The sequence below is a fragment of the Micromys minutus genome (genome assembly GCF_963924665.1).
Source record: "Micromys minutus genome assembly, chromosome: 3".
NCBI classification, from domain to species: Eukaryota; Metazoa; Chordata; class Mammalia; order Rodentia; family Muridae; genus Micromys; species Micromys minutus.
Genome location: NC_137972.1, coordinates 32056437 through 32070826, shown reverse-complemented (window position 1 = coordinate 32070826; position 14390 = coordinate 32056437). Strand labels below are relative to the sequence as shown.

General features: G+C 45.9%; 1 protein-coding gene across 1 annotated transcript in view; it reads left to right on the top strand.

Moving 5' to 3' along the window:
- Nucleotides 1-14390, top strand: part of SLC6A11 (solute carrier family 6 member 11) — a gene marked incomplete at both ends in the record, with an annotated part of 108246 nt that overhangs the window by 78180 nt on the left and 15676 nt on the right. The window contains one exon of the mRNA XM_080915037.1: nt 12617-12720. Within this exon, the coding sequence (XP_080771163.1) occupies nt 12617-12720 (104 nt within the window). The remainder of the gene's footprint in view (nt 1-12616; nt 12721-14390) is intronic.

Below are 14390 nucleotides of genomic sequence, written 5' to 3'. Positions count from 1 at the left end.
CACAAATACTTCACTATTTAAGGACCAAGCATCCTAGTGTTTTGGTAGAGGGGGATGTCCTGGTACAAATTCCCAGTAAAATCCAAAGGATACTTAAAAACCACTGAGAGAGTCAATTAAAGTGTTCTCACCTCACACTACCCACTGTGTGAGAGAATGTGTGCATCAATTAGTTTGATCTGGCCATTCACACTCCCAAGAGCACCAGCTGCCTAAGAGACCTGTCTTCAGAGAGACCCAAGGAGTCTGAGGAAAGCCTTAGATGCTGACGATCTGGGAAGTGTCTACTGCCTCTGGGAGAAGAGATGTTGAGTACCAAAGAGAGCTGGACCAGTATAATTGTTGGGAGATGGGGTGATTCCAAACCAGACTATGGAAGCCAGGTCTCCTTTACTGGTTGATGCCTCCACCACTAGGGCTGGGATGGGAACAGGGAGCAAGAAGTCCCTGCAGGGCTGAGAACACATTTGCCTCTGCTCCCCCAGCTCAAGATCACAGAAAGGCCTAGACCCCTCAAAAATCTCTATTAGACACACAGAGCCACGGTCTTTTCTGACCATTCAGTTTTTTCTGTGAGCCCTGTGCATGAACACCATCATGAACAGTTCCTAGCTGCGCTGTCACCCACAGAGAAGCTATGACTTCAACCTCTACAAGGTCTCCCAGAAGAGCTGGGTTTCTACCCAGCCTAACTGACCTGTATACTCCAGAATTTCTGCTTGTCTAAGCTCCTTTCCCCCTGTACACCTGCTAGGTTGCAGGCTCCTGAACAGATGATCTTGGGGGTCTGACTATTTTTGAATGCCTGTATCTAGAAGCTATATAATAATGGTCAGAAAATAAGACTGAAAATGAGTCTCTGCAACAGTTTGGCTTCTCAGCTACAGAAAAGCTCAGAGATCTATCTGTCCAGACTTAAAGGTTCAGAGCACTTTAAGCAGCTACTTCTTCCTAATCCTCAGCCTCAGGGGACTCATCCTAGGATAGACTCTCAGCCAGGAAGGAAGCTCATTTGACTCCTGTGACTATCAGAAGTCCCCAGCCGGCATGAGTCCTCTTTAGGAGGCTCCTTGGGGACTTGAGTGTGTTCTCAGCATCAGACATCTGATCATCACAGAATTGAATAATCTTTTCCTGCAGCCTTCCCGTGAGTCCCACAGGCATATTCCTACTTGGGAATTTTGAACAAGTCCCAACCAAATATGCATTGATTAATAGGTAGTTGCCCCCATGGACTCCAGGCATGGGTGGGGGAGGGGCTCAGGAATGCCCCTCACCCCTCACTCAGCCACTTGCTTGGAAGTACCCCTGCTGAGCAACTCCAGTACCACTCTAGCTTTCCTAATCTTGGATTTTGTTCTCATATTTGCCATCTTGTTTTCTTCCAGCCTCCCAGACCAATGCATGCACCACTGACCCACTAAACATGTGCATTTCTATGAGTATACTATGGCTTTTGCATGTGACTTCTGCGATGGGCTCAACTAATCCTGGCATCTAGCTACTACTTCCTTGCCTGAAATGTCAGAGATAGACAGTCATCTCCCAGGTTTTACCCCATTGCCAATTCTGGCTGGTAGCAGACCCTTTTCACCATAGCCAGATTGAGAACTGAAGAATGATTGATTAGTAATGCCTGTCATGGGCAGCAGTGAGAATGGGGTATGCATGTCACATAGTTGCCATTGCCACTGCTCTCTAGTGCCTGAATTTTATATAATAGAAAACCAAGGCTAAGAGGAAAAAGAAAGAGTTCACGAACTTCAAGGACTATATGCAAGAGAACTCAGGTCCCCTTTCTTTTCAGTACAGCTGGTTCCTTACCTAGTCTAATACTTGGGATTCTGCATGGACCTTGAAGGTTTTGTTCCTGTGTGCTGAGTCTAAAGCAGTGGTGGTCTCAGTTCTTGAGAACTTGCCAGCATGGCACAAAGGACTGGGTGCTCTTATGAAAATCCATCTTTGCTAAGACAGACAGATGATGCTCAGGGAACACAATGGGATGCTGGGAGGTCTCTAGTCTGTGTTCAGACAGACATAGTAGACTGTGCAGTCTTCTACCGGACAGCTGAATTTCCTCTCCTCCAACCCTAAGAGACCCTTTTCTGTAGACTGGACCCCACACTGCCATGGTCCTCAAAGGACACAAAGCATTCCTGACTTTGAATCAGTTCTACAGTTATTAAAGGAAAGAATTTGGCCATAGTGGGAGGGGCTAAGGCTTCATCCCAGGGCCAGCTTGGCTGATACAAGAGAGTATGCCAGCCCAGGGCTGGACTTGGGAGCTAGAGTTTGGCTTGGCCCAAGGCACACTGGCCTGGTGCTGTCTGTGGGTGAGTGTTACTGCTGCCAGACCAGACCCCTGCCAAGGCAAGGCTGGACCTCTGATTCAGATCACTTTGAATGGGATGGGTCATCAGCATGGTGTTTACAATGGGGGGAGGAGCACCTGTAGCTCCTAGTGGGAGTCAATAGGGCTTATGTGTGAATGCCAAATCCTGCATGTGAAATGTGCCATCTATAATGCCAGGGATGATCCCCTGAAGAAATCCCAGTGGGGGAGATCTTGGCTTAACTGGATCTCCCATGGACAGCCCATGGACAGCCCTTGAGGAGGGTCTAAGCTGAGACAAGGTTCTGGCTCTGGACCTCCTCTGTAGAGCCCTTGGAGAATGGGGCTTAATGTCTCATGGGATAAGCTGAGGCAGGTATGCATAACCCCCAGTATTTTACTACATAGGACATCAAAGGTCACTGCCATGTACTTGGTACCACCAACCACCCATCCACTTCCTCTATTTTCTGTATCTCGGATGCTGTAGCTCAGCATCCTGGGCAAAGCTCCAGCCACAGTGACTCCTGCTCACCACTGCACACACAGGGGCCACCAGGATCAGCCTACACACCCAAACTCCACACACACAGAGGCAGCCAGCGTCTCGGTACTCACAGCTTAGCCCTTCAGCCCATTGACATTTTACTGGCAGGTCCAGGGACAGCCAAAGCCAGCTGCCCAGGGAAGGGCTTGGCACTCACTCGGGAAGCAATAGAACATGTTTCCAGTGGGGCTTTCAAGCCAAGATCCCCTGCCCCTTCCCACCACTACCATCCTGCTGGCCCAGCACATTAGCATTTAAATATATCCAAAGTCAGCTCCCTCAAACCCTCTTCCCCATAGAAGCCACAGGGGAGGAGCATTTGAATCCTTCTCCTGGACTCCAGGCCCCTCATAATGGCCATACTGTATTCACTTGCTTCTGTATGTGGCATTAGCTGGGAGAAGGAGCGAGGGTGCCTAGCAACCGGAGGAGGCTGAGAAAGAGGTGGGAAGGAAGCGGTTCTCATGTAATTATTCACTTCCACAAAAGCCGTTGTCAGGTACACACTGGAAACACAGCTGTTTCATTCTTCTTCTAACCTACTTTTAATCCTTTCAGTGGCCTTCCCAATAGAAAAGGTGGAAAGAAAGACCTTGATTCAGCCCTTTCCTGCCAGGTTATATAGTGATGTTTGTGCTTCAACTGAGGGCTCCACTTTTAAAACGTTGTGTGTATCTGTGTGTCTGTCTGAAAATAAAATGTTCAAGAAAAGGCTGTGGGTCACTAAGCCCTGTCCTGGCTCCTGGCTCCGTAGGACAAAGGCTGCTTGCACTGTTGGGTCTGGCAGTGTCCACTGGGCATCAGGGAGGTAGGGAGCCTAGGAATTAAGAAACATTGGCTCTCCCCACCCATCACTGGTTCCTGTACTCATGACTAGAGGAGCTAGGTGCATCTGTGCAGTGTTGATGTGTCTCAGAAACCTGAGAGGGAGATTGGATATCGGATTTTGGAAAAGACTCAGGAGTTTGCTTCCCTGGCATGGTAGAAAAGTATTAGAGTAAGAGGCCAGTGCCCAGTACCCACTGAATACTTTCTATTTATTTGCTGTTTATGAATGATGAACATGAGGCCCAGAGAGGTCAAGGAATTTGTCTGGGGTCACATGAAAGGAGTGAGACTCCAACCTGCCTCTGCCCACATACAGCTTCTGCTCCATTCACAAATCCTTCTGAGGATCAGAGCAAGGCATTCCCCACCAACATTTTTTGGTTGGTTGATTGGTTTGGGGAGTTGTATTTTTGTTTTTTACTTACTGTCTATTGTATTCACTGTTTCCCTCCCAGTCACCTCTCCCACAATCCTTCCTCTATCCTCCTTTCTCTTCTCTTCTAGTGGGTGGAGACCTCTGGGTCTCTCCCAACCCTGGAACTTCAAGTCTCTGTGAGGCTAGGCTCTTCCTCTCCCACTGAGGCCAGAAAAGGCAGCCCAGCTAGAAAAACATGTCCCACATACAGGCAACAGCTTTTAGGATAGCCCCCATTCCAGTTGTTTGGGACCCACATGAAAATCAAGCTGCACACCTGCTACATGTGTGTGGGGAGGCCTAGGTCAAGCCTGTGTATGTTCTTTGGTTGGTGGTTCAGTCTCTGGGAGCTCCAAGGGTCCAGGTTAGTTGACTCTGTTGGCCTTTCTGTAGGGTTCCTATTACCTTAGGGGCTGCAATCCTTCCTCTTATTCTTCCAGAAGAGTCTCCACTGTTTGGCTGCCCCACCAATGTTTTGCTGAATTCTCCCCTATCCCTAGAAGCATCTGCTCCCAAGCCAAGACTGACTGTATGTGCCAGGGTCCATTGTCCCCAAACTGAGTAGATGGAGCTTCTCTCTCCAGCTGCCTTATCTACCTAAATGACAAAAGATCTCCAACTTGACAGTGAGACTGAAGGGTAGCTGAGGTACACATGCAATTTGCCCAGTCCTTGGGGTCCCAGGCTCTGATACAGCTGGTTGGAGCCACTGTGGTAACTAGGGTTACTGTCAGTACACACCTGTTCTTACTAATAAGCCTACTGTGGGACACAGCCATCGGTGCTGACCAGCAGTGGGCTCTTTGCAGTCCTGGAGGCACATTCTGGCTGGGGTTTCTCTGTGGTGATCCATCCCACCTCAGATGCCTTCAAAGAGCACACCTCTTTCAGCTCGCTCTTGGCTGCCTCACCTGCCCTTCTCTACCAAATGTTCCGTCTCCAGTCTCCATCTTTATCTCTGCTGGAGGGAGCTGGGTGAATCATTTACCTACTGTGGTCCTTACTCTCAGAGATCAGTCAGTGTATCTGTGTTACAGGGGAGGATGTAAAACAAGAGTCCCCACCCCAACCCGTCTCTCTTTGCTCCAGGTATTAAGACAGGGGCCGACTCGCTAGGCTCCCTGGCTCATCTAACACTGCAACTAGGCTGCTGAGTCCCCTGTGGGTACCATTTCTGGCTCCCCAGGCATAAGCCAATTCTATCCTTTATGTGTGAGACAAACAGAAAGTTGCAGTCTCCGCCTGTACACAATATCCTGCACCACCCCCAAGAACCCTGGGTCAATCACTCATATCTTAGAGGCCCTAAAAAGATACATTGCTTTTGTCTCTACATGTGGATGAAATTAGACATTCTACAAGTAAGCTCGGGGCAGGGCTATGGAAAAGGTGAGCCAAGGATCTGCTTAGCTATATCTTTAAACCTGGCATGATTGCCAGCCACAGACTGGGTACAAGATTCACTATCCCCACTAACTGGGAAGCACAGCCTCTAAGTATTGAGAATTTGACTTCATGCCTAAACCTGTTCTTTCTGAATCCTGAGAGTCCCACTGGACAGGCAGGTAACACCATGACCCATGTGCTGGGGCTCCTTGGAACCAGTTGTCCTGAAAGCTGTCAAGGGGCTTTTCCTGTTCCCACACAAATCTGCCCTAAAATCTCTGAATGTGGGCTGCCCTTGCAGCAAGGCCAGCACGCCCCCCATTCATCCTGCGGAACATGGGGAGGATCTGCTCCTCCACTGACCTGGCTTCCTTAGAGTTTGCTTAGTGAGACTGTTTTCCCTTCGCATTGTGTAGGGGGCAGGGATAGAAAGCCATTTCTCAAAGAAACCTCCACTTCTGCAGCTCCTGGGAGATGCGAGCAAGAGGGGTTGGGGTGTGTGGCCCCCATTTACCAAGATAAAGTCATTTATTTTGTAGAATTCAGGGATGCCAGGTGCATGCTGAAGACCAAGAAACTCTCCCACCATCCTCTGAAACATAGACCCAGAAAGACACAGACTCAGACCTGAGTCTCCTTTAAGAGCTATTTGACCTTCAATGGGTCCATTTCCTCTTCAGTGGAAGCAAAGATGCAAGATTGACCCAGCAAAAGCATCATACAAATCCTGAAACTGAATCATGGCAGCCTCAAGAACACAGTCCACTTTGGCCAATGTTAAGTCAAGTCTTTCCCTAGGGGCCCATCAACTCCATGAAGGGGTTAGAAATGTTCCTTTGCCTTGTTTTCTTCACCTCTCTTCTCTTTGATAGTTACATCCTTCCATGGCCACCATAATTTCATTCATTCATTCATTCATTCATTCTGTATATAGAAAATTTCAAGTAGTGAAAGAAATATGTGCATGAAATCATGCCTTAGAGAAAATGTGATGTGAGCCTCTAGCCATTAATACCCTTCTCATGGGAACAGTTACCAAGCTTTCTTGCCCTTATGTTGGGATCCTGTTGCCTGGCTCTAGTCAAGGTACATGGACAGTAGTGACAGAAACCAGTCTCTGCAGGTTCCAGAAAGTTTCCCAAAGAAGCTTCTGGATCTTTGTCCCTTGGCTCCATTGACTGTGTAAGAAGCAGGTACTGAGGTAGCAGAGAAAGTTTGGATCACCATGTAATAGATGGAAGATGTTGTATGCACAAGCTCTGTGGGGGTGCAAAAAAGGCTGGTATCTATCTGAACCCCCAGATGTCAAGGCTCATAAGCAGCCCAGCAGTCCTCACCAATTGCAGCAGCTCATTGATAAACTCATCAGCTTCAGTCTACACCAAGAGGCCAAGCTGGTAGCCAGCCACAACAGCATCATCTCAGCCATAGGCATATCTGTTGTACCCAGTTATTGAGAAGAGGAACTTTCCATACTCCACACTAAGACATGTCATGGCTTTTCATGGAACATTCTTAAGAAACCTGGCCTAGAATTTTCTCAGGCTCTGTGATGCCCAAGATGCATGTGTCTATATTATAGAGGTTGACATCAGGACTACAGAGATGGCTCAGCAGTTAAGAACACTGGCTGGTCTTACAAAGAACCTGGATTTTTTTTTTACAGCATTCATACCAAGTGGTTCATATCCTTCTGCAACTAGTTTCAAGGGGTCCTAGCACCCTCTTTTTGCCTCCATGAACACTGCATGCATGTGATGTACACACAGAAAACCAAGTACATACACATAAACCATTTTAAAATGCAAGAAAGATCTATAAAGATGGCTTAGTAGGGAAATGTATTTGCCGTGAAACTGGACAACCTGATTTACATCACCAGGACCCTCATGGATAGAAGAGTAGAGAATCTACTTCCGTAGTTTTTTCTTGGTGACAGGCATACAAGCACCTTCACACATGCATACCCACAACAAATAATACATAAGCCAACAAACAAGTGTATTTTTTAAATGTGAGAAAAATCAGTCAGTATAAACAATGTGCAAAGAAGGACCAACACAAGTACAAGTCCCTAAAGAAACAGATCTAAAGTAGTAATGAAAGGCTGTCCTCCGCCTAGAAGGGGAAAACTTATATCTTGTTAAATTCATTTTTACCTGGTACCAGGAATGTGGCTCAGCTGGGAAAGGGCTTGACTACCATGCATGAAGCTCTGGGTTTGATTCTAGCTCTGTGTGAACTGGGTACCTGTAATCCCAACACTTGGAAGCTGAAAATAGGGTGACTATGGAGTTATCCTCTGCTAGATATGGAGTTCAAGGCCAGACTGGACTACCTAAGACCCCATCTCAAAAATAAAATGAAATGAGCTTTTAAAACTAATACATAAAATGTAAACCTCGAACATACTGATGGGAATAACATGCATATTATGTATGGGATACTGTATATTTCAATGTATATACAAATTACATAATGCTTACATGATGCTTAAGTCAGCTCAAACGTCTCTGTCTTTTTAAATATATTTATCATTTCTTTATGATAGAAACTTTCAGACTCCTTCTTCTGGATTTGTTTATTTGTTTATTTTGTTTCTGGAGACTGAACCCGGAGCCTTGTGTGCTCTTGACAAGCTTTGCACCATTGAAGGTACCCTTCCCTTTATTCCATTACAGATCTGTCCTTTCCTTAATAGTTCTAATCTCAAAATCATAACCTCTCTTCCAGCATAAGCCTTGGCTGTAACATTAGGCTTCCAGGGTCCTATTCCTCTCCATATTGTACATTTAGTATTTTTTCCTGTCCCGTTGACTGTTTTTCATTGTAACCTGCTAGTGATTAATTATTAATAACCATGTGACAGAGCCAATATTAGACTGTCTTAAAATCTCTTTCTTTGAAAAAATTAGTATGATGCTTTTAAATTTAGTCTCAGAAAAGTTCTTAGGACAAGGACAGAAAGCAAACAGATTTTGCCAAACTATCATAAAAATGAACTCTAGTCCAGACGATAATATTATTCTCCCATGAAACCTCTTGAGCTGGGGCTCCAAAGTTTACATATCTCTTGGTATTACTGTCTTCCAAGTGTCTCCTAGGATGGATGATTAAGCTCTGCAGATAGCATTTAATTGCTCTTCTAAGAGGTTTCAAAGTATTCCACGTTCCTGGAAAAACTAATCAGGCTTGTGATAAGGGCCCACTCTGAGTTGGGGAGAAATAGGTTCCCAAAAAGAATTTGAAGTCCCAATACTCAAAGGGAAGAGATGGGTGCTGGATTTCCAGAAAAGTTGTCTGCTAGTGCAAATCCATGTGTGGGTTTAGGATGCCCATCATTGGGATGTGTGGACAGGAGCTCTGGAATCTTTTTAACTCAGAGTTGAGGACTGTGATGGGGCTCTGTTGAGTGTTTGAGCAAGCTTTTCCACCAGTCCACAGTCCATTTCCCCCAACCTGTGGGAGGCTGAGCTCACAGGATCACTAGCCATAGGTGTGAGTGCCTTGTGACTAGCTATCAGTGACCAGTCAGCCACCAAGCATCTTACAAGGCTCCATCCGAAACTGGCATTCTGTTCCTGAGTCAGCATCTGAGCTGTGGTCTGCTTGCTTTTTTTGTGTGAAAAGAGGAATTCTCAGGGAGAAACTGGCACGTGGGAAACCGAGACAGGATGAAGCATTTACAACATATTCATCTCTTTCCTCAATCTTCAGCAATTTTTACTCTTTTGGACCCTTTCTGCCAGCATGTAGGCATTCTCCAGTTCCTGACACTTTGAAATCCCTCTCTGAGTTTTGATTCTCTTTTGTACTGCTACCCACTCTGACTCTTCATCTGTAACAGTGAGTCTTGAGCTTTGTGAACTTTTAAAAAAATAGTTTTAAATATAATATTCTTTGAGAACTTCATACAATTTGTTTTAATCATATTGTTTTGTTTTGCTTTTAGAAAACACCATCTCACAGCAAACAGCCTTCTGGCTATTTTAATTTTTCTATTTCCTCTTCCAAGATATTTCCTAAGCCTTAAGCATAGGGATGGATTGTAGATGCAAGCATCGGGGCTAGGTGCTCATGATCAGTTGTTCTCCGCATCTGATCAGTTGTGGCTTTCTGTAATGACCTCTGCTGCTAAAGGAAGCTTCTTTGAAGACAGGCGAGAGCCATCGTCCCCTGTGGGTGTGAGGGCAGTTAGGAATCATACTGCTTTACAGTGGCTGTAGTAGGTTCTCCTCTAGAGTCAGTAGCCATGGATAGTTGACTATATATGACCCTGCATCCTGGTGAAGCATCCCTACCTCAGAGCAGGCTCTCTTCTAAGTCCTTCTGATGGATAGTTTACAGTGCCAGGCATGATAGTAAACTTCCAGGGATAGTTTACAGTGCCAGGCATGATAGCAAACTTCCAGGGATAGTTTACAGTGCCAGGCATGAGTTTTCTCCTACTGGGCAGACCTTACATCCAATTAGGCAGCTGTCGGTTATCCCTGGATAGATATGTAGATAGATAGATAGATAGATAGATAGATAGATAGATAGATAGATAGATAGACAGACAGACAGAGCTTTTGAAACCTTCAGAATTTCTTGTCATTCTGATCATTATTTGGGCTCAGAAGTGTTACAGCTGGCTAGGACTACTAAATGTTTTCTCCTTGGCAGCTTGCATGGCTTGTTCTAATGCTATGAGAGGTGGTCCTCAGGGAGAAGGCATTCAGGTTAGATCCAGATGGATTCCTCCTCTGTCCAAATCATGCAGTGTTCTTAGTAATGAGCAAAGGCTATGGATATTGCCTGTGTTATTTGGGCAATTTCTTGGGCTCATCTAACCAACAATGCAAAGGTTTATACTATCTAGTCTATGACCATTAAGAGGTTACCCAAAGGGCATAACTTCAATTAAAAACTGTATGTGTGCGTGTGTGTGCATTTAAGTAAATACAAAATAATATGATTCCAATGGCTTTGAAAATAATCTTGTGTTCTCTATATCTCCCAATACCTGTGTCTCAATACACTTTGATTTGCCAGAACTGTGTGTGTGTGTGTGTGTGTGTGTGTGTGTGTGTATGCACACACACACACAGAGAAAGAGAGAGAGAGAGAGAGAGAGAGAGAGACAGAGACAGAGACAGAGACAGAAAAAGAGATAGACAGAGAGAGGGAGAGTTCACCCTGTGTTGCTCCTTTGATGACAGCCTAGGTTAGGAGGGGTTGGCAGACACTCTTGTGAGTGTTACTATTGGATGGTTTCACAAATATAGGCAGACCAGGCAGAGTGGCCTGTACTATATGAGAAAACTCTGGAGAAGAGATTGTGCCTGGAATGGGGGTGTTTTGGGAACTCTGAGGCTCTGAGGCAGTACCACCATGTGCAAGAGAAAACTGTGGTCTGGGGGACACAGAATCAAACACCAGGAAAGTTCTCACTTTGGGAAATGATGACCAGTCAGAGGTGCCTAAAGAAGAAAGACATGTGTCACTCTCTGTCACTGGAAGGAGTCAGGTTGAAGTCCATCAGAAGGACTTAGAAGAGAGCCTGCTCTGAGGTAGGGATGCTTCACCAGGATGCAGGGTCTAGTTCTGAATCTGCACGAGTGTGGCAATGCTGTGTCTCTAGATCTGTGTGTTTCCACCCGTCATGTTCCAGCTGCATGGTCTTGGGTGGGTTACTTGCCCTCTTCCTTCCTTGGCTACGAGAGGAGGCTAAGAGCACACATGGTACCCTGCATAGGGCTGCCCAGGACTGCTGACATTCCAGTGCAGACTCACACAGAGGCTCAGCAAGGTACCTTGCATACCAAAAGTGCCTAATAGCGGCTGCTACTGCCTGTGCTCAGTGCTGAGTTTAATCTCCAGGTGGCGCTGGAAGCTCAGCCCAAATCCCAGCATGTTTCAGCTGTGGCTTTCCTTAGAAACTTCTAGGTAGTGAGTTTAGAGCCTCAGGGAGGGAGAGCACTAGAAAAGTCAGTGTGATTGCCACGGTGTGGTTCATTCTGCCCACAGGAATTTTAACCAGAGGGGATGTTAGCAAGAAGCTGGGTGCCTGCATCCCAGGGAGGCTGGCGTTAGGAAATCTTCTGTAAGCTAGTAGACCCAAACACATGCACGCACACATATAAACATGCATACACACACCTTCCCTCTGGACTTGTGGGAACAGACTTAACACATTCTCTGCACAGTCATGAGGCTGTTTGCACGGCTATTTATTTATTTATTTGTTAGTTAGTTAGTTAGTTAGTTAGTTAGTTAGTTAGTTAGTTATTTGTTAGTTAGTTAGATGTGATATGGCATAAAAACAGGGCCCATGGCCAGGAAGCCCGGTCCTGATATGCTCATTCTCATAGCAGGCCTCATGGGGTCCTTCTCTTCCACCTTTGCAGAGGAGAAAACAGCCTGGGAGATGCTAAGTTGCTTGCCCAAGGTCACACAGCTGGAACCAGAGCCCTCAATATCCAAATACCATTTTGTGTGTTTGGTTTTTTTGTTTGTTTGTTTGTTTGTTTTTGTTTTATTTTGTTTTCCAGATAGAATCTCACTATTTAGCTCTGGCTGTCCTGGAACTCACTATGTAAAACAGGCTGGTCTTGAACTTACAGCGATCTGCCTGGCTCCACCTCCCAAGTGCTAGAATTAAAGACATGTACCTCTATACCTGATTTTATTTACTTATTTATTCATTTGGAGACAAAATTTTGCTAAGTAGCTCTAGCTAGCCTAGTTACTAAGTAGACCATGCTGGCCTTGAACTTGCAGAGATCCTCCTGTCTCAACCTCCTTAGTGCTAGGCTTACAGGCTTATGCCCACAGGCTCAGCTCAATATCCAAATTCTCATTATGCAGTGGACTATTACCACACCTTTAGATAAATCTAGGATTTATTAAGGACATTTCTTTTGAATGAGGTAGTCCCCAGGAATATAAATGTTTTAATAAGGGCTCCTAAGAAAGTTAGGAAATTTGATATTTCTGACCTAGAGTTACCTCAGGGGGTGGGGGGTGAGGGGGATGTCCAGAGAGCAAGTTCCCTCCTCCCCCGTTTGACTCTCCCTCATCCCACATCTGACTCTTTCAATGCCCACATCTTTGTGCCCTCCTCCAGGTGTGGGTGGACGCTGGGACGCAGATCTTCTTTTCCTATGCCATCTGCCTGGGCTGCCTGACCGCTCTGGGGAGTTACAACAACTACAACAACAACTGCTACAGGTGAGCCGGGCGACAGCCACCCAGTCTTCTACCCCCCCCCCCAGCTAGCTGCTACACAGGGCTCAGTGCCAGCATGCATGGCATGTATTGTATATATACAATTATATACAATAAGTTTCTTGTGGCCACACAGCTAATAAGGAGTGGAAATGGTTCAACCCAACTGACTCTATACTACGGACCTTGTTTCTGACTCTTGCTGCTCCCGAAGGTCCATGGGTCTTTCTCTTGACTCACCTGGCCCTCCTTGGCCCATTCTCCATCCACCCTCCTCTTGGCATATGCCACTTGCAAAGTCTCAAGGGGTTCAGGTAGAGAGGTGACTAAGGCTGTCAGCCTTGCAGGCCTGTAGCCTGAGTAGCCACCATGAGGCTGAGGACCAGGGACAGTCATCACTGTAGGTGTGGGAAGGGGGGCAGGATAAACTCACTCTGGGTTCCTTCACTGTGACCACAGAGTTTGTCCTCACACCTAAGAGCCCAGCACGTGGCACACAGTAGGTGGATACTCGATGGTAGGTGGAGAGAGCATCGCAGTGTGAGGCTGGGAGCTCCTGTAGGAAGGAGTCTCTGGAGTTGTGATGGGTCACTGCCAGGAGAACAGAGCAGCTGAGAAAGGATACCATGCCTGTGTCCACCCTATGTACCAGTTAGCCACAAAGGGAGACTATCTCAGAGCAAGGAATTAAATGCTAATTTGAGGATACGAAATGATGATTAGAAAACTAAAATGAAGTTTGTAGAGGAGGGAGCAACGGATGGGTTCACGTGAAAATGTACACCGCCTCAAACTTCCGGGAGGGAAGAGAAAACTATTCAAAATATCACATCAAGGAGTTGGGCCTGATTCTCCCTCTCTTGTTTCCTGTACATAGAAGGTATCTTTGTTTACTCTGGGTTCATATTGCATTTTATGATGAAAAAGTAGTCAGGAAAGCCAGGCATATTAGTACACAACACTAGCATGCAGGAAGATGAAACAGGATTGCTGTGAATTTGAGGCTAGCTTGGGCTACATAATGAGTTCAGGCTAGCCTGTGATACAGTTAGACCCTGTCCTAGCCACTACTCAGCCCCAGACCAGCAAGGAAAAGCAAATTAGTACAGATAATTTTTGTATATTATTTAACTTCAAATAAAATATTTATTTATTAAATTATTAAATTAGAAGTTATAATAGTAGCATATAAGGTTTTTGGGGTCTTAGATCAAAATATATAAAGTTAAACACGAATGGCTTTCTCTACCAGCAATCAAGCAGTGGATATGAAAATGAACAGCATTTCATTTTGTGAGAGGGGCTTGCCCCAACCCACAGCTGGTAGGAACTCAGCAGACAGGATCTTTCCTTTTCCTGTCTGATCAGTGGAACAAAGCAGATGCCTGCAAAAATCTGTTTTCAGATTGTTCTGCAAACAGGTCTGCCAGCAGTCAATTAATCCCCTCTCCTGACAGCTTAGTCACCTCTGGAGCTCAAGCAAGCCCAGCTCAGCTCCTGCTGACTTCAAAGCCCTGGTTACATAAGCCTTCCCCAGAGATTGCAGGGAGCTGTAGAAGTCATGAGAGGAATAGAAGAGCCCTGGCCAGGCAGGACCCAGCCTCATGTGGCTGAGTGAGCTCACAGGTGAAGACTGCCATCCAGATACAGTGCTAAAGGGGCTAGAGGTCCCT